Here is a 27,825-nt window from a genome sequence, read left to right as displayed (position 1 = left end):
ATTATAACGGTGATGTACAGAGGGGTTGCAGTTACATAAGTCAGCTAAAGAGTACATTTCCTTTTGGACAGTGTCACCCTTTTCCCCGCTCTCTCCCAGTTTTTCCCTCATATTCTACCCACAAGTTGTATAGTTCATTTTCAACAGTGCCAGTGAGTACCACTGCTACATTTGTTCACTCTTTGACCCTCTATTTCTGTGCCTCCCCTTACACTCCCAATGGCATATAAACAAGCATACAGAACAAAAAGAAAACAAAAACAGCACACACACACAAAATCTCATTTTCATACCAACTTTTAAATACAGATAAAGTAGTCAAATAGTTAAAGGAGTATGAAAAAATAAAAAAAGCAGACTCCAAGGCTCATTCAGTTTTGCTTCATGTAACACCTCAAGCAGGGAGCTGTAGTTTATCACTGGAAAAAGCTGTCAGAATCAAGGGAAAGGCCCCAAAGTAGCCCCTGGTAATTCCTGGAGCCTTTTGAGACAGCTCCTTAATCCTGCACTGTACCTGGCAATATGTCTGGCAATTTTTGTCAGGACAGCTGACAAAGATGATGGAGTAAGTACCAGGCATAGCTGCTGGTGATGGCTGAGTAGAACTGTAGGCCAAGGGTCCTGAGCAGAGGGTATATGTCAGAAAAGAAGCTGTCTGATCCGCATGGTGGAAAAGTGCAGGTCAGTAGTTCACAGGCCAAGCAGACTAGAATCAAGACTGTTTTTTTTGGGGGGGGGTTGTTTTTGTTTTGTTTTTTATCCTTACCCTTACCCCCCCCACACACAAAATACTTAGTGAAATCTCCATTGAGTTTTAGTGCTTAGTGTTTGTTGTTGTTCCTCTGTATTTTATAGCTGGGGGAGAGGGAATAGAGCTTCTGAAATTTTGAAAAATTGCTCAAAACCACATACTTTTTTTTTCTTTTGGTCAGTCATGGAGCTTGAACTCAGGGCCAGGGCCCTGTCCCTGAACTCTTTCGCTCAAGGCTAGCGCTCTACCATTTTGAGCCACAGCTCCATTTCTGGGATTTTTGTTTGTTTTTTTGAGTGGTTAACTGAAGGTAAGAGCCTTACGGGGACTTTGCTTCCCAGCAATCCTCAAATCTCAGCCTCCAAGTAGCTAGGATTACAGGCATGAGCCCCGGGTGCCCAGCTTAAAACCAAATACTTGTAATTGATTAAAAGTGAGAATCTGAACTCAAGTTTAAATGAGTTCAAATCCATTGTTACTGTACGATACTACTATAGTATTCTTACTTTCTCCTGAACAGCTACCACCTGATGTTTTAAGGGGGTAATTTCACCTGCAGTCATTAGTGTGTGTTTAAGGTGCTGTGCAGTTTAGTGCAAAAGATTGGAAACAGACCAGTTCTAAAACAATGCAACATGTGACCATGAACTGAGGCTCTCCTAGAGAGACTTAAAGAGAAGCTGCCAGCTGAATAGGATCTGAAATAGTATTTGCAAGAGGAGAATGGGGCACCCTCTAAGCAGATGAGCCATACACAAACTCAAGAGGTAGGAAATACACAGCCTGCATGGGCATTGATATATGGGCACCAGATCAGGAGGAAATAGGGCAGAGTAATGTCTGGGAAACAGGTGTGAATCCTAGTGTCAGTACTGTGTACTGGCTGGTCTGACAACTTTTCTCTTAGTCCTTGTATAAACCTCATCTGAAAAATGCAGGGTAAGGTACTTGTGTTGCTTAAGAGTTGCCAAAAGCTCTGATTGCAGGAAAAACAATCCCAGTTTGCAGGGCATTTAGCAGCCCTTCATCCTCCACCTGCCTAACCCCAAGTCAAAACCACAAGAGCAGTGAAGAGAAGTACACCTTCCCCCATCCTCTGGGCATGAGGTTTGAGACTGAGGACAGTGATGCAGACTAGGGCACTCACCAGGAGGCATATAAGGACAGAGGACAGAGAGTAGGCTAGCAGGGAACACTGTGAGGCCAGCCTGTCCCAGAAGCTGGTAATTCACCACAAGGTGGTAGCAGTAATTATAGCCTTAGGCAGGGTGCTGACCCGGTGGACAGGCAACTAAGGGCCTTAACTGCTGGTCCTCTTCCCACACAGCTCTCATCTACATATGTCCAGTCCCACTCCACCTCAGCAGCCAGGCCAAAAGACAGTGCAGACAGCTGTGAAAGAAAGAGAGGTAAATTTTTTTTTCTAGCAAAGGAAAAGAATTTATGGCTAAGTAACACTCTGTTGACTATATATGATATAGTATATATTATACATAGCACAATACATACAATTAGAATATTAATTATAAGTATATTAATATCTCTAATATATTTATATTAACTTATATTATGATGTTTGATTTATCTTCTGATGATGGGCTCTAAGACTGAAGTTATGATTTGACTGTTGTGCACAGTGCTACAATAAATGTGAGCACAAGGGTAACTCTGTGGTAGGTTTTTATTCTCTTGAGTATGTAGCAATAGTGGTATGTATTATATGTATGTATGGTATGTATTATATGGAAATTTTCATTTTGTGAGAAACTTCCTTGCTGATTTCCATAGTGCTGGACAAGTACATTTCCTACCAGCATCCATTCTACATTTGTTCTCTCTTTTCTGGAGATAGAATGTCTGTACTTCAGGGGCTGGGAAGTTGGCTCAGTGGTAGAGTGCTTACCTTGCATGCCTGAGGTCCTGGATTCGATTCCTCAGCACCACATAAGCAGGAAATAAAAGCCGGAAGTGGCGCTGTGGCTCAAGTGGTAGAGTGCTAGCCTTGAGCTCAGCTCTTCAGCTGAGCAACAGCACCCAGGCCCAGAGTTCAGACCCCACGACCAGACCCAAAACAAACAAAAATGTCTGTACTTTATACATCCATTCGTTATTTTTGTTACTGTAAAAACTGATGGGGTTTATTATGACATTCACACACACACACACACACACACACACACACACACACACACACACTCTCTCTCACAAAATGTATCTTGGTCCTATTGCCCCTCATCACCTTCTCTTGACTCCATTTCCTCCTTATCTGGCTCTTCCTCCTCAAAATGGTCCGAAAGAGAGGTAATTTCACCAGACATGAGTGAAACTTATAACCTAAGCACCATTCTTAGATCCACAACTCTTGCAAAATAAATCCTATTTTCTCTTTCCATTAAAACAAATAAAAAACAAAAAAATGAAATCTTCAGACGTACATATATACAAATACATAAAATTTCCTTAGACTACATTAACTTTCAGAAATTATGGCACACACAAACACTAAAATACATTAAAGCCTTTCCTTAGAGACCTAAACCACAAACAGAAACAAACAAGTAAGGTACATATGGTTGTCTCTCTCCCTATCTCCTTTCCTCCCAGGACCTCCCAATTCTCCTTAGCTTAGAACACTTAGAACTACTTCTCTCCTTAGTAAACGCATTCCTCTTTCAGGACAGCTGCTCTGAAGAGCCTTTCCCTGAGGCAATCCCAGTCCTCTTCTCCTTAAGCATATGGCACACACTTAGGTTGAAGCATGGAAAAAGAAGCTGCAGGGCTGGGAAGGTGGCTCAGTGGTAGAGCGCTTGCCTTGTATGCATGAGGCCCTGGGTTCGATTCCTCAGAACCACATAAGCAGAAAAAACCAGAAGTGGTGCTATGGCTCAAGTGGTAGAGTGCTCGCCTTGAGCTGAAGAGCTGAGGTACAGCACCCAGGCCCAGAGTTCAGATCCCACGACTGACAAAAAAGAAAAAGAGAAAAAGAAAAAGAAGCTGCAAAGTGGTGAGCCAATGGGTGATGTCCTTTGGAAATGCAGAGTACCCCACTGCCAAGCATTCCAAAGTTTTAACCCAGCTTTGCAATGAAATATCCCAATTTTTAGCAAAGCCAACTCCAAATGTGTTAACTACCAACCATTCATTTTTGTGAATGAAAACCATTAAATATTTTTGTACTTCTTTATAGGTATACAGCAATGTACTCAAATTTTTTTCTAAACTTCTGTCCAGGAAATGATCCTTATCAATTGTAGGACCAATAAATTTGGAAAATATATGGTTAGAGAAAGTAAGACTGAATGGTCCTAAGAAAATCTTTATATTTTAAGTCCACTAAGATAAATCAGAACCATTATCTTCTGTGCCTATTACATAAATAAGAAACGAAACTATTAATGACCATTTACCTCAAAACCTCAGATGACTTCCTGAGATGATGTCTCCAAGTTTAGTACAGGACCCTACAGTTTACCCTCCATGTTTGTTGAATGACTACATTTTGAAAAGGATGATTGTAGTGATGAAGCAGGTGATGTTGAACTGAGAGGATGACAGGAGATAAACTGTTATCTGGAATAAGCAACCTCTGGACCCTCTTCTTCCTTCAACTCAAACAGTTCTGTTTTCTTCACATTTAATTTCAAAGTTAGATTCCAGGAGTTCAATTTTGCCTTTATGGCATTGGCAGTTTTTCAGACATACAGTCCTAGAGCCATTGCCTGAGAGTCCAGGAGTTTTTTCTTCCTTTTCTCCTACCTTCTTTTCCTCATCAGATTCAGATAGCTCTGAGCATCCACTTCATTTGAATTCCTTTGCCTGATTTTGAAGGGATTTTGTTTTGTTTTTGGCACTTCTTTATAGGTAAACAAAAATGTACTGAAAGTTTTTTCCAAACTTCAACCCAGAAAATGATCCATATCAATTATAGGACCAATGAAATTTTTAGCCTGGCAGCATAACAGCGTTCAATTTCCTTAGATTTGTCTCTGGTTGTGGGAACTGGTCTTCAATTTCATTTGTGTATAGTAGACATTACTGGTTATTGCCAAAGACTGAAATTTGAGTAGCTCATTATTTTCATTTTTGTTGGTATTAATAGATCTATAATCAACCATTTTTTTTCAGACTCTAAAACTTTGTCAACTTCATCAGCTCTAGGGAAACATGAAGAAACATTTACAGCATCATCCCTACATTCCCACAAGCATTGTTAGGAATGGGTTATATTACCTATCACCTCTTTAGTCAATAAATAAAGCATCAGCAATGTTTTAATTTACTATTTTTCTTTTAAAATAAAGTGAGGGCTTCTATGTGTGAAGTCACCAAAGTAGTCAAACTTTTGCTTGGTGTAATACTTTTTTTTTTGGGGGGGGGGTCCAGTCGTGGGGCCTGAACTCTGGGCCTGGGTTCTGTCCCTCAGCTCTTCAGCTCAAGGCTAGCACTCTACCATTTGAGCCACAGCGCCACTTCTGGCTTTTGTTTTCCTGCTTATGTGGTGCTGAGGAATCGAACCCAGGGCCTCATGCATGCAAGGCAAGCGCTCTACCACTGAGCCACCTTCCCAGCTGCTTGGTGTAATACTTCTTGAATGCTTCAATTATATATAGTATGATCCAAGGACTGGAGAAAGCTGGTGCCTTCCAAGGGAAGAAACACAGTATTAGAATAAGCATAGACTCATGATTGAGGGTGGTCTTTTGTCCAAAATTAGCAAGGTTTTTTTCCCAAGATTCAAAAATTTTTTTCTCTGTTAACTTTAAGCCCGGAGGGACAAAACAATTCTAAAACCAATCCAAAGGAGGGTAGGGGATTACAGATACTTTGGGGTGTGATCACCAGAACACAGAAATGTAATTTTATTCTTTTTCAAAAAGTCAAGTGGGATTAGGGTCTTTGTAAAGCCATAATGATTATCATTTTGTCCTGAGACATTGGCGTGTGCACACGTGGACGGATGGGGACACACACACACACTCCACCGAAATGTTTAGTTTCTTCTAAGCTTTCAGGATTTTTGTCTATTTCTTTCAAAGTATGTGAGAAGGCAGTCATTCATTCATTTCCAAAACAGGCTCATCTCCTTGGCCTTGAGTACCTGTAAAGACTCCTAACTTTCCACTTGCTTGCGATGCTTGGGTGTCAACTTGGCATTTAAAGGTACTTCATTCCCTACCGACCTCGTCATTTGGCAGACAGCCTCGATTTCTAAACTTCTCAACCCCGATCTGGCTCGCGCAGACCACACTGGTTCCCTTCGGACGCCTATGGATCGATGAGTTTTGCACAGTGGCGAAGGGACAGGCCTTTGGAGCCGCAGCCTGCATCCGCTCCAGGACCGCAGGGTTTCCTCCATGACGGCGAAGCTCTCCACGCCGGCCCAAAGGGGCCTTCTCGTTTTTTCTTCACCAAGCGTATCGCTGGCTTGGCGACACCCACTCACGCCCTTCATCCAGCTTCTGTCTTCCAGGGGCAGAAGCCGGTGCCTGCTCTGAACAGGCGTCGGGTTGGGGATTCGATCTCGCGGCCGCAGGATCCCAGGCCTCAGGGCTCCGCTCCCCGCGGCCTCAACAAAGGCCGCTTCCTCCACAGCTGAGATCCTCGGCAAGGGCAGCCGTTTCACTCCCGATAAACCCTCGCACCCTCCGCCTGCAGGCCCCCCGGAGAGGGCTCGCCCGCCACGCGTTCACCACGTGGACGCCAAAGCTGGTGGCGGAAGCTTCGGAGCACGGCCACACTGAAACCCGCCATCAGGAAGGACCTTTGACTCCCCGCCGAAGGAACCCGGTATCGCGAGACTTGGCGGAGGTGGCGCCGTCCGCAGATCTCGCGAGTCCTGAGGAGTCCCCTCCCTTGGCTCCTCCCCTCCCCACCCCGCCAGCCCGGGAACCCCAGTGTGTGGGCGTGCCAGCAGGCAAGATGGCCGCGCAGGCGCTCGCTCTGCTGCGGGAGGTGGCGCGGCTGGAGGCGCCGCTGGAGGAGCTGCGGGCTCTGCAGTCGGTGATTCAGGCCGTGCCGCTGGGCGAGCTGCGGGAGCATTCGGCAGACCTGCGCCTCGGGCCCCTCTTCTCCCTGCTAAACCAGAACCTTCGGTGAGAGAACCCTGGGGGCCTGAGCAGGGGGGACTCCCCGCTCCCCGCACCCCCCAAGTGTGGAGGTGTGCGGGGTGGGGCGGGGCGCCGGGAGGGACCCACGCCGGGCCGAGAGGCCGCAGCTGAGGTTCGAGCCCAGCCTCCGGGCACGTTTTTTCCCTGTTTCCCGGCCCCACCGCCTTACCCGTGAACTGGAGGAGAAATGCAAGGCTTGCCCACCTGCAAGACCTCCACGGTCACGGGCGACAAGCTCTGGGCTTTTCTCCTCTTTGAAAGGGATTCTGGCCGAGTAGTGTGGCAGAATTCATCAACATGGTGGGGGTGGGGCGTGGGGGGTGTGGATGTGTTCGTGCGTGTATCAGCGCCCAACCCTGGGGCTTGAACCCAGGGCCTGCGTTCTGTCCCTTTTTTGAGCTTACAACTGGCACTCTACCGCTTGAGCTAAAACTCCACTTCCAAGACCCATCAACATGACATTGACATACCTTTAGATTCCAACCAAGAACGTGGGTATACTCGTATAAAATGTGCTGTGTGCAGAGGCATGTTCGTAACAGGTGGCATGTGACAGCAAGAAATTGGTAAGCTAAGTATCCATAAATGATTAACTGTGTATTTACACTATGCAGATTTTTAAATATTGGGATTGATTTATATATGTCGACATGGAAATATTTCTAATAGATGTTCAGGAAGAAAGGAAAATTGCAAAGATGTTCCCATTATCTGTAAATTTTAAAACACACACACACACCAGGCTTGCAGGTCTTGACACTCTTTACCTCTCGCTTTTTTTTTTAACTTGCCCATCCCACCCTACAACCACAGCAAACTTCTTAGGCCACTAGTCCCAGATCTTTTCCCTTGCCTACATACAGTGTGAAATGTTGACTTCTTTATCCAGTAGGCCCTTTCCAGTATATTTCCATCCTACTTTTCCAGCCTCATCTTTTGCTTTACCCAGCTTAATTTCATCTGTTCCACCCACCATGACACACCATTAAAGTTGCCTAACCATGACTTGCACTTTCTTAACATTCTTCACACCAGTCCTTATAACAGAAACACCCTCTCCACTCCATATTCTGTCTTTTAAAACCCAGCACCCCCCCCCATTCCCACTAGTAGGCTATAACTCCATTTGCAAATGACTGGTCTTCAGAGTTTCTAAAGGATATTGTCATTATCTGTTAATGAATGATACTTAACTCTATTGTCTTATAATAGTTCTCTGTTTATAATCTCTATCTTTCTAGTTTGTTAACTTCTTTGAAGGCAGGGGCATTGTTTTGTTCAGCTTTTCTAGGATACAGTATATAATACCATATGTGCCAGATGTTAGATTAGGATCAGTTTGGAGAAAGTAGCTAGTCCAACTTCTTCATATTATAGATTAAGAGACTTTCAAAGGTCATGCTGAAAATTGGCAACAGAAATAAAACAGGAAGTGAAGTGACAGGAAGTATGAGAAATATGGCAAAAATAAGATTGCTAAATGATAGAAGCAATTTTAATGGAAATTTAAAAATAGGACAATTTGAAGCAATTTATAGCATGCTGATTTCAATTTGTGGGAATTATTTTTTAGATAGTTTCAAAGTCTCCACATAGATTGCTACTATTCTAGCTAAACCATAAAGGTTACTATATTATAGACTCAAGTTCTGATCTTGTAGATAAAAATCCCTTCCTCTGGTGTGGGACTTGAACTCTGTGCCTATGCTGTTACACAGCTTGTTTGTTCATAGTTGGCACACTACCACTTGAGCCATGCCCATCCACAGCCTGATATTTTTGCTAGTAAATTAAAGATGGAGTCTCACAAACCTTTGCTGAGGCTGACTTTGAACCTCAATCCTCTGATGTCAGTCTCTTGAGTAATTAGAATTACAAGCATGAGCCACTTGTGCCCAGTAAAAATCTAGAGAGAAATTAAGTTCTAAAACTACTTACAAAAAAGAAGCAGGGGCTGGGAAGTTGGCTCAGTGGTAGAGCGCTTGCCTTGCATGCCTGAGGCCCTGGGTTCGATTCCTCAGCACCATATAAGCAAAAAGAAAAAAAAGCCGGAAGTGGCGCTGTGGCTCAAGTGGTAGAGTGCTAGCCTTGAGCTGAAGAGCTGAGGGACAGCACTCAGGCCCAGAGTTCAGGCCCCACAACCCGACCAAAAAAAAAAAAAAAAAAGAAACAAGACTTCTTATTAACGCTTTGGCTTATTGGCAATAAAGTCCCACTTACTTATTGGTAATAAAGGACCACTTATGACCTGAAAGTTATACATTGTGTAGTTTAGCAAACTTTTACCACGTTTTTCTTTTTTTTTCTTTTCTTTTTTTTTTTTTTTCAGTTGTGGGGCTTGAACTCTGGGTCTGGGTACTGTCCCTCAGCTCTTCAGCTCAAGGCAAGCCGTCTACCACTTGAGCCACAGCACTACTTCCAGTTTTCTGGTGATTAATTGGAGATAAGAGTCTCACGGCTTTCCTACCCAGGCTGGCTTTGAACTGTGATCTTCAGATCTCAGCCTCCTGAGTAGCTAGGATTACAGGTGTGAACCACCAGCACCCAACACCACTTTTTTTTTCTTAAAAAAAAAGCATTATATACAATGCAGTACACATAATAAAATGTATGATATGACAGATTTTCATATATGTGTTAAACCATCACCATAATCAAGATAGTGAACATACATTTCAGAAGTTTCTTCAGGTTCCTTCACACTTTCCATCAATACAGATGAACGTGTTGGGGTTTTGCTGATGTGAGTGAAGGGGCATTATGTATATAGAGTCATGGAGTATGCTGTCTTGCTTGTTTTAATTTTATTTCACAAAAATAATTATTCTGAGATTTATTGATGCAGTGTAAAGAAATAGTTCATTCCTTTTCCGTGCTAAGTTGTAGTTCATTGTATGGATGTACCCAAATTTATTGATGTTCGTCAGTGGGAAAAGTTTTCTGCTTAGGGGTTTTATAAATAACACTACTGTGAACATTTATATATACCAGTCTTTTTTAAATTTTTATTTATTTATTTATTTATATTGTGAAAATACCCTATAGAGGGGTTACAATTACATGGGCAAGATAATGAGTACATTTCTTTGTTTCCCCTTCCCATCCCTTCCCATCTCTCACTCCCCCACCCCCTAAATCCCCCCTAAATTTTTATTTATTGTTATTGTAAAGGTGATATACAGAGGGGTTACATATAAGTCAGTAAAGAGTACATTTCTTTTTGGACAATGTTACCCCTTCCCTCCCTCTCTCCCAGTTTTTCCCTTCCCATCCACAAGTTGTATAGCTCATTTTCAACATAGTGTCCAGTGAGTATCACTGCTGCATTTATACAAGCCTTTGTATAGCAGTTTCTTTTCTTTGAGTAAATGTCTAAAGATAGAAGGGCTGAATAGTTGGATAGGTTTTTGTTTTCCATAGTTTGTATACCATTTTACATTCCCAATTCCCATGAGCAGTATATGAGAATGGATTTATGGACTTAATGTAACACCTAAAACTAAAACTTTTAGAAAAAAATAGGAACTTTTTTTAACCTTAGCTTTTACAGATTAAAAATTATACATTGGACTTCATTAAAATTAAACTTTCTAATCTTCAAAGGTTATAGTTAAGAGAATGAAAAAACAAGTCACAATGGAGAAAAATCTTTTCAAAGGCTCCGTCTGATAAAGGACTTGTATTCAGAATATATAAAAAAAACCCTTACTATTCATACAAGATGATATTACCCAATTAAAAATTGGGCAAGATGGGCAATGGTGGCTCACACCTATAATCTTAGCTACTCAGCAGGCTGAGATCTGAGGATCACAGTTGGAAGCCAACCTCAGGCAGGGAGACTCTTATCTCTAGTTAACCACTAGAAAGCCTGGTGCTGTAGCCTACAGTAGAGAGTTCTAGTCTTGAGTGAAAAAGCTCAGGGAGAGTGTCCAGGCCCTCAGTTCAAGCCCCATGACCCCTCCCCCCAAAAAAATTGGTCAGTGTCAGGCACCAGTGACTCTCACCTGTAAACCTAGGTACTTAGGAAGCTAAGATCTGAGGATCATAGTTTGAAGCCAGCTGGGCAGGAAAGTCTGTGGGTAGGACTCTTGTCTCTAGCTAACCACCAGAATACCACAGCAATGGAGCTGTGGCTCAAAGTGGTAGAGCACTCGCCTTGAACAAAAGAGTTCAGGGACAGCACCCAGACCTTGAGTTCAAGCCCCATGACTGACCAAAAAAGGGTTGGCTTAAGTGGCACCAGCTTTGGGCCAAGGGAGAGCTCAAGGCCCTGAGTTAAGACCCAGTACCAGCAAACAAACACACACACACGCACGCACGCACGCACGCACGCACGCACGCACGGACTGGGATGTAGCCTATTGGCAAAGTGTTTGCCTAGCAAATGCAATGTCCTGGGTTTGATCCCTGATACCAAAACAACAACAAAATACAGTTTAAAAAAACCACATAAGCCCAGCACTAGTGGCTCACGCCTGTAAATCTAGCTACTCAGGAGGCTGAGATCTAAGGATCCCGATTCAAAACCAGCTTGGGCAAGGAAAGTCCAATAAACCACCAGAAACCCGAAGTGACTCTGTGTCTCAAGTGGTAGAGGGCTTGCCTTCGGCTGAAGAGCTCAGGGACAGGGCCCAGGTCCAGAGTTCAAGCCCCACATCTGACAAACACACACAACACACACACAAAATAAATGGAAAATGAATGATCCCAATTTTTCTTTTTCTTTGAAACAGGATCTCACTTATGTTGTCTGGACTAGTCTTTAATCATTGGAATTGAGCAATTTTCCTGCCTCAATCTCCTAAGTAGCTAGGATTACAAGCAAGCATACTCCATTTCACCTGGCTTTAATAACATTTTTTTAAAGGAAAAAAACCCATATCAGAAACAGTGATTCCACATTTCCCTTTATTCTTCTCACCATGTTATATTTATCTGTTCCTCAGTTGGTGGACATTTGGGTTATCTTGGGCATGAAAACATTCTTCATTACCCCTTGGGCTCAGTGATTCAAGGTACAATCCCTGGGTCAAGTTTCCTTTGTGGATCCATGCAGAGATGTCTCAAATACTCAAATGTTCCAGATGTCTAAAAAGGTAGATTGGGAGGATCATAGTTTAAGGCTAGCCTTGACCTTCTTTAAGGCTAGCTCTACCCTCTTCTCAATTAGTAAGCCAGCGTAGTTGTACTCACCTGTGATCCCAGCTACCTGGGACTTGTAAGTAGGAACATCATGGTCTGAGATTGACCTTGAACAACAACAACAACAACAAAAAAAAAAACACTAGGCCCTCCTGAAAAAATAACAAAAAAGGAGTGTCTGCCTAGCAAGCTGATTTCTTTATTCCTTGCTATTCATCTCTCCCTTTTGTCTTCTTCCTTCTCCTCCCCTATACTAACCCCAGTCATACCAAGCTCCATCAGGTTTATTTAAAATATTAATGACATGTCTTATTCTCCAATACTATTTCATATGCTAGGATTAGTTTTGTCCTAGATTACTTGTACTTTTAAAAACTTAGAATCAGGGCCGGGAGCTGGTGGCTCACGCCTGTAATCCTAGCTACTCAGGAGGCTGAGATCTGAGGATCACGGTTCAAAGCCAGCCCGGGCAGGAGGGACCGTGAGACTCCTATCTCCAATAAAACCACCAGAAAACCGGAAGTGGCACTGTAGCTCAAGTGGTAGAGCGCTTGCCTTGAGCTGAAGAGCTGAGGGACAGCGCCCAGGCCCAGAGTTCAGGCCCCACGACCAACCAAAAAAAAACAAAAAAACAAAAAAAAACCTTAGATGTTACTTCTCTAAGAAGCCTTCCCTATACCTTGTGTTCTTTTTTAAGCTCCTGTAGCTTGTAAGCCCTAGCTTGTACTATTTTTGTACCTGGGTTGTACTCGCCTTCCATTTATCTGTATCTTCCATTAGACTGAACTTGAGACATAGAAAATAGTATATCTTATGTCTTCATAGTCCCAACCCCTGCATAGTGGATAATAGGTATGTAGCAAATGTTTAATGAGTGAGCAGAGCTGCTGTCTTGAAGAGAAGTCTTTCTGGAAGAATCCTCTTGTGCTAAGCTGTAGCAGTTGCTTCCAGTATAACGGGACATGAACTAATGCGATCTATGGTGACTCCTTTAGGGAACAGACGGATTTATGTGTATCCATTCTGGAGAGATTCCTCCAAGCTATGGAGCCAGTTCACGTGGCCAGGAACCTCAGGGTTGACCTACAAAGGGGACTGACTCATCCTGATGATTCTGTCAAAATCCTTACTCTGTCCCAGGTATGAAATTTTACTAGCACAAATAGGAACTGACTTGTGTCATCTGTTCTCTGCCAGGTTCTATGCTGGGTGTTAGTTTCACTGTCTCTAGGGTATATCAAGGCTATTCTACTGTACATAACTATAATCTGGAAATATATGCTAAAATAAAAAGTTCCACTAAATAAAATGTTAATCAGTGTTATATCAAATACTGGTTGAACTCCTTGGACATGGCAGGTATCATATTATCTATTATTGGAGTTACCAAGATAAATCTGGGTATTTTTTTTTCTTCAAGATGCTGCTAGTCTAGAGAAAAAGATTCTTAGGTGTTCAAACACTTACTCTGCTATGTTAGGTCTAGTAGTACATAACTAAGCATTATTGTAATCATCACTGAGGGAGGCTGGGCACTGGTTCATACCTGTAGTCCTAGCTGCTCAAGAGACAGAGATATGAGGACTGAAGTTCAAAGCCAGCCTAGGCAGAAAAGTACATGAGACTCTTACATCTAACTAACCAGCAAAAAGACAGAAGTGGGGATGTAGCTCAAGTGGTAGAGCCCCAGACTTGAGAAAAAAAGCCAAGTGAGAATACAAGGCTCTGAGCTCAAGCTCTAGTACCCGCACATACACACAAAAATTTGCGAGCAAACAATTAAGAATGTAGATCCTACCTACACTGTTTTTTATTTTCTTCTCTAAAGTGGTTATTCAGCACAAAGGGCAAAGATAAAAATTTTTTCGTTGATTCTGTGTGTACCACATACTATAGTAGATGCTTTGTGGCTATGTAATCTCACTTAATCTTTGTAACAACCCTAAATTAAGTATCATTTTTCCCACTTTACACATGACAGTCTGGCTCAAAGAAGTTAACTTGCCCAAAGTTAACACTGCTAAAAAGTTACATGACTTAGGATTTATATTTACTGCTTGATCTATATGCGCTTTACTTTTTTTTTCTTCCCCATTTAAAGGTGTGACAATATGTATGTGCTTCTGGACTTAATGTCAATTGTGACTTTTTAACAAATTAGATAAGCGCCACTGGTGGCTCATACCTGTAATCCTAGCTACTCAGGAGGCTGAGACCTGAGCAACACAGTTCAGGGTTAGCCCAGGCAGGAGCTTCTGTGACACTCTTATCTCCAATTAACCACTAGAAAACCAGAAGTGGCGCTGTGGCTCAAGTGGTATAGCGTTTGCCTTTAGCGAATAGCTGACGCGCCGCACCCAGGCCCAGAGTTCAAGCCCCACGACCGAAAAAAAAACTTAGGTGGTAGTTGTGATCATTAACTTCTAAAATAATTGCATACTGTGGAAATTTGAACATCATATATGCAAATGTTGTTCTAACTTGGAAGAGTATTTCTGATTTTTTTTTTCTTTCAGGTTGGAAGAATTGTTGAACATTCAGATGCTGTCACTGAGATTCTAAATAATGCTGACCTATTAAAACAAATTGTTTATTGCATTGGTGGAGAGAATCTATCTGTAGCTAAAGCGGTGAGTTTGTTAGAGACATTGTGTCCTAAAGTCAAGAAAAGACCTTCTCATCTACTCAGAGCATAATAGGCTAGGATACTGTAAAGACACTTACATATGTTGATTGCTGCACCTTTCACAGTAGCCAAGTTATGACTATCATAATAGATGAGTGGATCAAAAAATGTGGTACAAATACAGAATGGAACCTTACTCATCTATTAGAAAGGATAATATTATGTCATTTTCAAGGAAATGGATGGACCTAGAACAAATCATGTTAAGTGAGATAAGCTAAGCTCAGAGAGACAAATGGCATATGTTTTCTTTAATATATGAAAGCTAGATCTAAAAGAAAAGTGGATATGATAACTTATAAGGGACTCTGTATTCACACACAAGCAGACTTGGGGAGGAACCCAAAAGCATAACTCCCTGAACATTTAAAATACTATCAAAATGAATTCCAGGAAATAGAGACATGGGGTTTGTTGTTGTTGATGATAATAGTGGTGTTGGTATTTGGTTTTGCTTTCGAGTTTCTTTTCTTTTTAGGAGGGCAAGAAGGGGGCGCATAAGGGGAAGGAGGGTGAGCAAATGCAATCATGGTATTCAGTATGCATTATGTGGAAAGTAAACTATGCAATTTGTGGGTAGGGACAGGAGGAAGAAACTGAGGGAAAACAAAGAGGTGACAGTGTCCAAAAAAAGAAATGTACTCTTTACCTGTCTTATGAAATAACTAACCCCTCTCTACAACTCCTTACTAATAATAAAATTATATTAAAAGAAAAATAAAAGCCCTTCTGAATTGAGAGGTAAAACTTGGAATTAACTTTGTATCCTCATGTAGATGATATCAAGTAATAAATGGATAAGTAAATAGTAGTTAACCCCTCTTTTCTAGGACACACTTGGGCTTACATTGTGTTGCTAATCTTTTCTAGTTATAAATATCAGTAGCTAAAATAGAGTGAATGCTCATTGAATGAGTGCATTTTGTGCACTAATTTTCACATCAACCTTAGGAAGTAGATACATATTTTTGTTAACTTAAAATATTGTTTTTCTTATAAGGCTATCAAGTCCCTGTCAAGGATATCATTAACCCAAGCTGGGCTGGAGGCCTTGTTTGAAAGCAACCTGCTGGATGATTTAAAAACTGTAATGAAGATAAGTGATATTGTTCGGTACAGGGTCTATGAGGTAAGACTAAGAGCCCACACTTGCTTAATGCTTACAGAGTAGAATCCAGTCAATTACAATGGAAAGCAAGGGGGATCATTTAGTTTGCACATAAACTGTGCCAGCCATTATCTGAGGTACAGGGAGGATGCTGATGTGATCCCATGTTGCTGTATAGGACAATCACAAAAAACAAAGTGTAATGTGAATCCTCTATTAGAGGAGTGTAGGGTAAGTACTGTATTAGAGGAGTAGGATACCTTTGATAACAGATCAAACAAAATTATTATGGCAGTAGGAAGAAAAAGTGGCCATTTCTACCAAGTTTGTATTGAGCACTTCATTAAAATCCTCACATACACTATCTTAATTCTCGTAATAAAACAGGTACGTTAATATTTTAGCCTCACTATTGGAGGAGTAATTGACCCAAACTAAATAGTTAGTAGGGCCGTATATCTGAAATGGAACCTTGTACAATCTTAATTCCTTTCATGTTCATGGATAGGTAGAATCAATATTGTGAAAATGGCAATATTGCCAAAAATGACAGACAAATTCAATGCAATCCCCATCAAAATCCCAATGATGTTCTTTATTGAAATAGAGAAAACAATAAAAATCCATATAGAACAACAAAAGGGCTAGAATAGCCAAATCAATTCTAGGCAAAGGAGCTAAGGACGTACAGTGGAAAAAAAGCCTATTCAACAATTGGTGTTGGGAAAATTGGGCAGCCATATGCAGAAAAGTAAAAGCGGATCCCTGCCTGTCACCATGTACCAACATCAACCCAAAGTGGATCAAAGACCCCAACGTCAGACCTGAAACTCAAAAACTACTGCAAAAGAGAGCAGGGTAGACATTAGAACTTACAGGTACAGGCAGGAACTTCCTGAATAGAGTTCCAGATTGTCAGCCACAAGCAAAAAAGCCTAGTGAGATAGAGACCTGGAACTCAAGCCCCAGTACTAGCTCGGATTAAAAAATCCATTTCTGAATCACATTTGCTTAAAACCCCTTCATTTTTTTTTATTAAGCCTTCAGGACATGCTTGTCAAATGAACTGACTAAATGACTGACAGACTACATGAACAAGTTTGTTTTTTCAGTGCTGGTATTAAGTGCTGGTATTAATACATGCTAAGCAAGAACTCTACCACTGAGCTACATATTCTGCCTAAGAATGAATGGTTATATATCTGTTGTTGCTAATTAAAACTTTCATACACCCTGACTCATATATTTTTGCGGGGTAAGTGTGGATTTATCCATATGTAAAGGAATATTTATGTACCAAAGCAATTTCTTGTGAGTTCAGTGAAGATGTTTTAGAGACAAATAATAAGTAATAAATACTAAAGAATTTAATTATATAAAGTACCTATTTAGATGTGTAACTTAAAATGAAATTTAATAGGTTTAAGAATGTTTTGACCTTTTTCTAATTTTTCTTTCAGCTAATTGTGGAGATTTCTTCTGTGTCCCCTGAGTCTTTAAACTACTGTACCACAAGTGGATTTGTGACCCAGCTCCTGAGAGAGCTGACTGGCGAGGATGTACTGGTCAGGTATGTTGACTTAAGGAGAGTTTATAAAGTGAGATGTCCTTTTTGGAACATCAGAAAACCAGCCTTGTTACTTAGCATGATTTTCCACTTTTGTCCATGCTGCCATCTTATGGCTTTCAGAAAATAGTTCAGGTCATGTTAGACAAGTTAGAGGTTTTGGAGTGACTGTGTCCTTTATCCCTAGGCAAGTGTGCTCTTACTGAAATCAGATGGCAACTGCCATTTCGGATGGTATAACATTTTATCAGGTGGTTCTTTGACCTCATCTTTCTTTCCTTTTAGAGCCACTTGTATAGAGATGGTGACATCACTGGCATATACCCATCATGGACGACAATACCTTGCTCAAGAAGGAGTAATTGACCAGATTTCTAATATAATTGTTGGTGCAGATTCAGACCCTTTCTCTAGTTTCTATTTGCCAGGTAAGAAACATTGATTCTTGTGGAAATGATAGTACATTTTTTGTTGTTGTTTCTGAGTTACATAGTTGGAGGAGGCCAAAGATTATTCTCCTTAAAGCTCTTTCACTTTAGAAAATACCCATAGCCACCAAATTCATAGCATAGTGTCTTCAATCACAGTTGATTTAACATGTACAAATAATAAATGTGGTATGCCAGATTAACAGAAGGCCAAAGACACATGATCTTCTCAATATATGCAAAAAGGTCATTTAATAAAATGCAGTATCTCATCATAAAAAATCAATTAAGGAACCGGCACCAGTAGCTGGCACCTGTATTCCTAGCTACTTATGAGCCTGAGATCTGAGGATTTTGGTTTGAAACCAGCCTGGGCAAGAAAGTTTGTGAGACTTGTCTCCAATTACCAGCAGAAAGCTAGAAGTATAGCTGAGGCTTATGTGATAGAATGCTATTTTTGAGCACAGGAACATCACCCAGGATCTGAGTTCAGGCCCCAGGTCCAGCACAAAAAAAACAAAACACTTCAATTAGGTATGGAAGGACTGGACTTCAACACAGCAAAGGCCTGTAGGACAGTTCCATGGCTAATATGTACTCAATGGTGAATAGTTGAAAGGTTTCCTCTTAAGATCAGAAACAAGATGAGACTGCTCTCTCATTTACCACTTAGAAGTAAAAGTTAGGTAAGAGAATCAGCAGTTAGGTAAGAGAAAAAAATAAATGAATAAAGGCATCCAAATATATGTAATGTATAATATATAATAAGTTACTTGCAGATGACACAATCTCATGTATGGAATACCTTACAGCATCTACCAAAAATTGTTAGGCTTAAGAAATTAATTCAGTAAATTTGTAAGATACAACAGCAACATAGAAAATTCAGTAGCATTTCTATACACTGACAACTATCAAAATAAGAAATGAAGGAAAGCATACCTAAGAAGGAAAAAGATCTCTATACTGAAAACTGTAGGATATTGATGAAGAAAATTAAAGATACAATTGGAAAGCTATCTCAGGTTTATAGTTTGGAAGGATTAATAGGGTTAATTGTCTATACTCAAAGCCATTTACAGATTGCATACAATCTGTAAAAGTTCTGTCAAAGTTCCAATGACATTTGCTACAAAAATAGAAAAAAAAAGTCTTAAAATATATCTGAAAGTACAAAATAGCAAAAGCAATATTAAACAAAAGAATAAAGCTAGAGAACTTATGGTACTTAAGCTGTAATCCTAGCTACTCAGGAAACCGAGATCTGAGGATCACCACTTAGAACCAGCCCTAGCAGGAGTCTGAGACTCTTATCTCCAGTTAACTACCAAGAAGCCGGAAGTAGACCTGTTGCTCAAGTGGTAAGAGGGCCTTGAGTGGAAAAAGCTAAAGGACAGCTCCCAGTCCTAAAGTTCAAGCTCAAATACTGGAACAACATAAAAACAAAACAAAAACATTGCCATTTCTTTAAAAGCATGAAAAGAAATGCACATAAAAATACTAATACTGACTGACACAATGTATGTCACAAGTTTATCAAGTCTGATATGGAATCTTTAGTAACAGAAAATGTATTCCAGCTATTCTATTGCAGGATATTATTGATTAATGTTTCTTTTTCTTTTCTTTTTTTTCTTAGAGCTTGAACTCAGAGCTAGGGCACTGTCCCTGAGCAGTTATTTGCCCAAGGCTGGCACTCTACTACTTGAGCTACAGCTCACTTCTGGCTTTTTAATGCTTAAAGATAAGAGTCTCACAGACTTTCCTGCCAGGGCTGGCTTCAAGCCACAATCCTCAGATCTAAACCTCCTGAGTAGCTAGGATCACAGGCATGAGCCACCATCACCCAGCTTGGTTGATCTTTTTAAATACTTCCAGGAGTTGGAGATTTATTCCTTCCTGAGGTAGCCTATCTTTATTTGTTGGTGACCATTTCTGTTTAAAAGTTTCTTTCCAATAATGACTAAACTTAATGCCCTATAATTTGTATCCATTGGTCTTTGTACTCTTGTTCTCTCTCTTACATAGGACAGTACTTCAGCATCTAGACCTAGCTCCATTGATAACCTGGGGTTTCTATTCTCTCAGGACTACCCATCACAAGTCCTTTGGTCTTTATGGTCTCTGGTTTCCAAACAATACACTATTCTAGCCTTTCTTTTCTTTCTAACCTGTAGTTTTATCTCTGTTTTGTAAAAACATTGAATCTACCATTTGTGCTGTCTATGGCTTTTAAAATGCATTTTTGTAAATATCTTTAGGATTCGTGAAGTTTTTTGGAAACCTGGCTGTCATGGATAGCCCTCAGCAGATTTGTGAACGTTATCCTGTCTTTGTGGAAAAAGTGTTTGAAATGACAGAGAGTCAGGATCCCACCATGATTGGTGTAGCTGTAGACACAATCGGAATCCTGGGGTCCAATGTTGAAGGGAAACAGGTTTTACAGAAAACAGGTTGGTATGACTAGTCTTTACTTTCATTAGGTGTATATTAATTTTTGACCAGGATTCAGTACTCATGTTCATTTGCTGGTGGACTAACTACATTGTAGAAACAACTTTTATGAGTAGCACTCTCTGTCCATGATGACTCATCTTTACAAATTGCATAGTTACTGCTGAACAGCTTTATATCTTTGTACTTCTCACTGTTTATGGTTTTACCAATCACTTATGACCAAACACCGTCTCCCCTCCACATCTTCCTTGACTGGTGTTTGTGTTCGAAGACCAAGTTGGGACTCAGTTCTGACACTGAGGACATGGGTGTTAGTTAGCTTTTTGGACTTCATTTACTTCATGTCACTTTTCTAGGCCTCACTTTCCTCATTTGTAAAAAGTGAATAACAATTATCAGGGTTATTTTGTATATTCCACAAAATTTTTTGTATTTATAATGACAGGAAGGAAACAAAATTTGTTATAAGACTTAACAAAAGCCGGGCGCTGGTGGCTCACGCCTGTAATCATAGCTACTCAGGATGCTGAGATCTGAGGATCGCGGTTCAAAGCCAGCCCCGGCAGGAGAGACCGTGAGACTCCTATCTCCAATAAACCACCAGAAAACCAGAAGTGGCGCTGTAGCTCAAGTGGTAGAGCGCTCGCCTTGAGCTGAAGAGCTGAGGGACAGCGCCCAGGACCAGAGTTCAAGCCCCATGACCGACCAAAAAAAAAAAAAAGACTTAACAAAAATACTTTCATGGTACATCCATGAGAATGTTCATAACTTAACAGATTCTCCATAAAAGTAATATGCAAGCCAGGCGCCTGTGACTCAGACCTGTAATCCTAGCTACTCTGGAGGCTGAGATCTGAGGATCGTGGTTTAAAGCCAGCCCTGGCAGGAAAGTCCATGAAACTCTTTATTTCCAATAAACCATCAGAAAACCTGAAGTGGTGCTGTGGCTCAAGTGGTTGAGTGCTAGTCTTGAGTTGAATTACTGAGGGAGCGCACCCAGACCCAGAGTCCAAGCCCCACAACCAAAAATAAAAAAGTAATATGCAGCAATAATTTGAAAACCCTTGCGCTGGGAAGCTCAGTGATAGAGTGCTTGCCTTGCATGCATAAGGCCCTAGTTTTGATTCCTCAGCACCACATAAGCAGAAAAAGCTGGAAGTGGCGCTGTGGCTCACGTGGTAGAGCACTAGCCTTGAGCTAAAGAGCTCAGGGACAGCACCCAGGTCCAGAGTTCAGGCCCCATGACCGACAAAAAAACAAAACAAAACAAAAAACACTTATGAAGCATATGTTGAAAATTTATAAGCCATTGTATATTACAGCTAATACCCTGCTATGTGTACTTATCTAAGTGCTTTTACAAACTATGACATATCCTTTTTCAGTCCTGCAGAGAACATACCATTGTCATTCTCATTTTACAGATCAGGTAGCTGAAACTCAGAGAAGTTAAGAAAAGTTTCTAAGATCATTCAGACTGGGGCAGCTGCTACTCAATCCAGGTCCTTTGATTCCAATCCTATCCACTTTGCCTTATGTATGCTGCCGTGCATATCAATGTGTGGTTTAGGTGTGTCACTTGGTCTCTGACTACATGCTTATTTTTGTGTTGCTTTAGGTCTTTATGGGGTATAATACATGAAAGTGATTTCTCTTACGTTTTAAAAAATATAAAGTGCTAAGATGTGGAGAAATTATAATCCTGTGTTTTGGAATGGAAATGTGAAATGATACAAACACTATGAAAAACAATATGGAGGGGCCACAAAAAAGTAAATATAGAATTACTATATTGGCCCAGCAATTCCATTTCTAAGTATGTACTCAGAGATATTGAAAGCAGAGATCCAACAGCTGTTTGTACACTGGTGCTCATGGCCACATTATTATAGCTAAAACAATAATCAGTGATGGAAAATGGACCAACAAAATGTGACTAAAACATACAATGAATCTTGCTCTATAAGAGTATTGTGACAAGAATTACAACATAAAATTTGAGGATATTAAATCAAAAGAAGCTAGACATGGAAGACGTGCTCCATGATTCCATTTAGATGAGGCACATACAACAGCCAAATTCCTAGAAACAGAAAATAGATAGTGGTTGCCTGGGAAACAGGGAGGGCTGGGAACCTTGGTTAAGGATTACAGAATTTCACTTGGGGATTGGTGAAAAAACTGGAGGTGTAGATAGTGGTGACAGTTGTACAACAGTGTGAATGTATTTAATGGTGCTGAACTGTGTGCTTATAATGGCACTTTTATGCTTATATGTATTTTACACATACCAAAAAAAGAATCATACTGTTATCCTTCAAAGGAACTCGCTTTGAACGATTGCTCATGAGAATAGGATATCAAGCAAAGAACGCTTCTGCAGAGCTGAAAATACGATGTTTGGATGCAGTCTCCTCTCTTCTGTATTTAGCAGTGAGTAGATCATGAAGTTAATGCAAAGTAGTGGAATAAATAGATCAGAATAAATCTGACCTGTGTAATGCAACATAATACTAGTTAGCTTAATGTAAACGTTGACCAAGTAAATGTCATCTTTCTTACTTTTAATAAAAGATAATCTTCATTATTAGATAGTGACAGTTTCAGTTAGAGTGAACTATAGGGTGTTAGAATTGAGCCTGGTACCAATAGCTCACACCTGTAATCCTAGCTGCTTGGAAAATAGGGATTTTGAGGACTGCCTCAGCAAAGCCTTTTTGAGCAAAAGCATGTTGATATATGCCTGTCATGCCAACTACAGTTGTAAATATAATAGGATCTTGGTGCACAGTGGCCCAGGAAAAAAGGGTGACCCTATTTCAAAAATACTTAAAGCCAAAAGGCCTGGGGACATGGCTCATGTGGTAGAACACCTATCTAGCAAGCATAAACCTTGAGTTCAAATTACAGTACTTTAAAAGTGAAACAAAAAGAACCATTAGATATTGCTAAACCTCCCACAAAAACTGGGGAAGTTCTGGGCTGGGCCTGAGTATGAGTGTTTTAGACTTAAGTAAGACCACATAACCCAAGTTTTCTGATTTAAATACATCCTTTTCTCCTTGTACATTAATTTTGTCCTGAGATCTTTCCTTTTCTTGTCCTGTAGCCTGAGCAGCAGACTGATGACCTCCTGAGAATGACAGAGTCATGGTTTTCCTCTTTGTCAAGGGACTCACTGGACCTCTTCCGTGGGATCAGTAATCAGCCCTTCCCTGAACTACACTGTGCTGCCTTAAAAGTGTTCACAGTAGGTATTCTCCTCCATTGGCCTTGCTGGGGTTTGGCCAAGTCAACACAAGTGCTTACAGTGAGCCAGTGTCCATGCTGTGCTCTTGCAAGGACACCACATAGTTTCTGCCGCCTGCCCTGATCTTCCTGAGCCTTATTTCCTGCCACTCCCTTCTGGCACTTAATGCTCTTGCTTGTCTTGTCTCTGGACTTTGCTGTACCTTCTGCATCCAGTACTTTCTCCTAACTTTCTTTCTTTTTTTTTTCTCTCTCTCCTAACTTTCTTCATTCATTCTTCAGGTACTTTTTCAGTACATTTTTACCCCAATGGGTTAAATGATTTTGGCTTTCATATCATTTTTATTCATTCGTTCATGAAATATTTCAAGTTTAAAGTCATACCATGCTAACTTCCATTCCCTTTCCCTCCTTCCTGAATATAATCATTACAAACTCAGGATTTACAGGCCCATAGGTGATGTCATATTTCTCATATAAGTTGTGTGTATTTCATACGTTGGGTTTTTTTTGGTTTTTTTGGTTTTTTTTGGTCTGGTCGTGGGTCCTAAACTCTGGACCTGGGCACTGTCCCTCAGCTCTTCAGCTCAAGGCTAACGCTCTACCACTTGAGCCACAGCGCCACTTCTGGCTTTTTTCTTTTTGCTTATGGGGTGCCGAGGAATCAAACCCAGGGCCTGCATGCACGTAAGGCAAGCACTCTACCTCTGAGCCACCTTCACAGCACCGCTATTTCATACATTCTTAAATTGTGTAACTGGTATCATCATACTGTTCATGTAATTCTCCTACTTGCTTTATCTCTCCAACATTCTTTTAAAAAGATGCCAGTATTACTTTGTATGTCCCTCCCCCACAGTATAACCCCTGCTTTCACTATATATGATGTCAGTATAACTTGTGGGGGAGATGGGGAAAAACCAGTTGTTTAAGGATACAGGTAGACCTGTTGCAACAATGAGAAGTACAAGTTGTCATGTCCAAAACGAGCTTTACAACGTCGGTGCGGGGGGGGGGGGGGGGGAGGAGAAGGATTGGGATTGGGGGGGAGGGGGGAGGCTGGGAAGGGATGTAAAGGGTAAACAAAGGAGGAGGCTGCAATGCTTGGTAAGAAATGTATGCATTATCCTGCCCATGTAATTGTAACTCCTCTGTACAGTATGTTCACAAATAAAATTAAATTAAATTAAAAAAAAAAGATGCCAGTATTAAAAGAGGTAGTTAAGAAATCAGTATTTCGTTGAATAGCTACAATGTGTGACATTCTGCAAATGAAGATTTAGATAGTGGCTGTAGATAGCTTGTGATCCTAACTATTCAGGAGGCTGAGGTCTGGGGAGCAGAGTTCCAAGCCAACCCCAGCAGGAAAGTCCATGAGACTCTTATCTCCAATTAATCACCAAAAAGGCCAGAAGTGGAGCTGTGGCTCAGGTGGCAGCACACTATCTCTGAGCAAACAAACAAACAAAAAGCTCATGGATGGTGCCTAAGCCCTAAATTCAGGCCTCAGTACCTATACTGAAGGAAAAAAAAAAACTCATAAGTATTAACTTATGTCATTATCTTTTTAATTTATGTCGTTTGCTTTTTATTTTTTATTTGTTGTATATAACTTGGATCTGCTTTTTTCATATAATAGATCTGTCCATGTTAATATGTGTTCTCCCTGTAAATTAGTCTTAATGTTATTTTTACTGTATGTGTGGTTATATTCCATAATTTACATAAATATTTCCTCATTATTTGACATTATGTTGTAACTTGTTTCTTGTTTCTCAGGACAGAATTTAATTAGGTAAAAGGGAATATTTTTAGGGTTCAGTGCTGCCACATTTCTGAGTATTACGCCATCTCATAACTGAAGCCCAGAGCAATTATGTTCTTTATGCTTTCTGTTTCAGGCCATTGCAAACCAACCCTGGGCTCAGAAACTTATGTTCAACAGTCCAGGTTTTGTGGAATATGTGATGGACCGGTCTGTGGAACATGACAAAGCTTCAAAGGATGCCAAATACGAACTGGTGAAAGCCCTTGCCAATTCCAAAACAATTGCAGAAATCTTTGGGAATCCAAATTATTTGAGGCTTAGAACATACCTAAGTGAAGGTCCATACTATGTGAAACCTGTTTCCACAACGGCAGTAGAAGGAGCTGATTGAGTTTTTCTAGAGTCTGATGTAGGGGACCATGTTTTTACCTGGACTTCTCCTAAGGCATTCGGCTCCATCCGTATTTTGGACAACAGAAACTTCCCTCTTCCCCAAGCTATCATGGAGTGTCTGACGTAACCCTTATCACTAACGTTGTTTCTTTCCATGTTGTTGAGATACAACATAGAACCAAGAGCAAGCAGACATGATCAAAAGAGAACTAGTGTTTTTCAGATTCCTCTGACTGCCTTAATCTTTCCAGTAAGGTAAAAGTTTTGTTCTTAGGGAATTTCCATGGACGTATTCATGTTCTTATTTATAAATATGCTTCAAAATAAACCAAAGTATTTCAGAATTCCTTTTACCACCGTGTGTGTGTGTGTGTGTGTGTGTGTGTGTGTGTGTGTGTGTGTGTGTGTGTGTGTGTGTGTGTGTGTGTGTGTGTGTGTGTGTGTGTGTGTGTGTGTGTGTGTACTCTTTTTCTTTGGAGTCTGCTTTCAAAGAAAGTCTTAGATATTTTTGAAAGATAAGTAGTTTGACATCCTCAAGTTATGTTCCCTGTACAAGGAATGAATACCTTTAATAAAGATCTCTCATGTCTTGTTGTTATTCTTCCTTGGGAAAGTAGACATAAAATAAATCTCAACACTGGGCACCAGTGGCTCATACCTATAATCCTAATTACTGGGGAGGCTGAGATCTGAGGATTATGGGTCAAAGCTAGCCCAGGCAGGAAAGTCCATGAGACTTATCTCCAGTTAACCACCAAAAAAATAAGTGGCACTGTGGCTTAAAGTGGTAGCATGCTAGCCTTGAGTGCAAAAGCTCACAGACAGTGTCCAGGACCTGAGTTCAAGCCCCATGATGGACAAAAATAAATAAAAATATAAATCTCAAAAAAAGTTTGGTATTTTCTTTCTGTGGTCTTGTTAAGCTGGTGCTCTACTATTTAAGCCATACTGTGAGGTCCTTCCTTTAATTTTTGCTGTGTATCAATGGATTTTGCCCTGTTATGGTTGGTCCCTGAACTGCCATTTTATGTATGGGTAGATCATCATTGTGAGGATTTTGCTATTTTTGAGACCTATATAGTATCTTGAGTTAATCAGAGAAGGAACTGAGTCCTAATATCCAGAGTCAGAATAGAAGAAACAATATATATAAACTAGAATGCCATCTTCTTATTTTACAAAGGGTAATCTTTCTTTACATTGACAAAAACTGTACACACTTGTTTTCCAGTGTCCTCTCTAAACAGGAAAGCAATCTGCTGAGATCACCTGTCCTAAGGCATGTTAGAGTGGCAGCTTTCAACTGAGGCCCTGTTGATGGCTCAAGTGATAGAGCACTTGCCTAGCATGAACAAAGTACTGAGTACCCCAGTGCCACTTTGTACTTCCCCCGCTGCCCCAAAAGAAGAGGTTTCTTTTAGGCCATTTTAACTTGATAATCTCTGCTCTATAACAAAATGGTTCTCAAGTAACTGGATTCTGCTATCTTGAGTGATAACCCTCATTCTCTAGTGCCTCTTGGTCTCCTTTTACCATGTCTCTTCCATTCTTAAAATTGCTAATTAGGTTATAGCTAGGCAATACCTGGTTAGAAGCTCTTTTTTCTTTTTTTAAAAGAATTTTTTATAACACAGATCAGTTGTACAATGGTGAATGAAAGTTCATTGTGACATGGCAGTAATACGTACATTATACTGTCATCAAACTCACCCCTTCTGTCTGCCTCATCCCCCCTCCTGGAATACTCTCTTAAAGTGACTGTTAGCCAGATGCTAGTGACTCATGCCTGTAATCCTGGCTACTTAAGCTGAGATCTGAGGTTCAGAATTCAGAGCTAACTCAGACAGGAAAAGTCCACGACACTTTAATCTCCAGTTAATCACCAGAAAGCTAGAAGTAGAGCTTTGTGACTCAATATAAAAAGTATATAACAGCAAAAAAGTTTATCATAACCATTTTTATTAGCTTATACAGGAGTTTTGGTGTTACATTTCCACTGATGTTTACAATATGTTCCGGGCATTCTTACTACGTATCTTAACCATTTTTAAATAGTGATACTAAGTACAAATTTTTGTACAACCATCACTGTCCGTCTCTAGAATTCTTTTTGTTTTGTGAAACTAAAATTTCAACAACCATACTCCTTATTTTCCTTGTCACCAT

At 40.6% G+C, this 27,825-nt stretch overlaps 1 protein-coding gene and 1 long non-coding RNA gene across 3 annotated transcripts; one reads left to right on the top strand and one right to left on the bottom strand.

Annotated features, from left to right (window-relative positions):
• Positions 1–281: 281 nt before the first annotated feature.
• Positions 282–6,500, bottom strand: LOC138820806 (uncharacterized). The gene is made up of 2 exons (XR_011369990.1): positions 4,159–6,500; positions 282–2,143 (listed from the first exon to the last, which is right to left on the bottom strand). It is a non-coding gene; the product is annotated as an uncharacterized lncRNA (long non-coding RNA).
• A 146-nt stretch (positions 6,501–6,646) lies between these two features.
• Psmd5 (proteasome 26S subunit, non-ATPase 5) lies at positions 6,647–26,512 on the top strand. Of its 2 annotated transcripts, XM_070012662.1 has the most exons (10): positions 6,647–6,843; positions 12,999–13,143; positions 14,520–14,633; positions 15,690–15,818; positions 17,258–17,367; positions 17,650–17,792; positions 20,054–20,245; positions 22,573–22,682; positions 23,359–23,499; positions 25,400–26,512. In XM_070012662.1, exons 1-10 carry the CDS (start codon positions 6,671–6,673, stop codon positions 25,655–25,657), a joined length of 1,515 nt encoding a protein of 504 aa, XP_069868763.1. In that variant the 5' UTR covers positions 6,647–6,670; the 3' UTR covers positions 25,658–26,512. The 2 variants fall into 2 exon arrangements, with proteins under 2 accessions (XP_069868763.1, XP_069868773.1); XM_070012672.1 differs by lacking the exon at positions 12,999–13,143 and having other exon boundaries at positions 6,773–6,843.
• Positions 26,513–27,825: the final 1,313 nt, after the last annotated feature.

The sequence above is a fragment of the Dipodomys merriami genome, unplaced genomic scaffold (assembly GCF_024711535.1).
Source record: "Dipodomys merriami isolate MVZ:Mamm:240054 unplaced genomic scaffold, mDipMer1.0.p SCAF_11, whole genome shotgun sequence".
In the NCBI taxonomy this organism is placed as follows: domain Eukaryota; kingdom Metazoa; phylum Chordata; class Mammalia; order Rodentia; family Heteromyidae; genus Dipodomys; species Dipodomys merriami.
This window is presented reverse-complemented; position numbering and strand designations above follow the sequence as displayed.

What these genes read in the sequence shown, in the direction of transcription:
- Psmd5 (XM_070012662.1), top strand. Translation starts at nt 6,671, where the DNA reads ATGGCCGCGCAGGCGCTCGCTCTGCTGCGGGAGGTGGCGCGGCTGGAG. An exon ending in ATCTATCTGTAGCTAAAGCG is followed by an intron (nt 14,634 to 15,689) that starts GTGAGTTTGTTA and finishes TTTTCTTATAAG; the next exon opens with GCTATCAAGTCCCTGTCAAG. An exon ending in ACAGGTTTTACAGAAAACAG is followed by an intron (nt 20,246 to 22,572) that starts GTTGGTATGACT and finishes TATCCTTCAAAG; the next exon opens with GAACTCGCTTTGAACGATTG.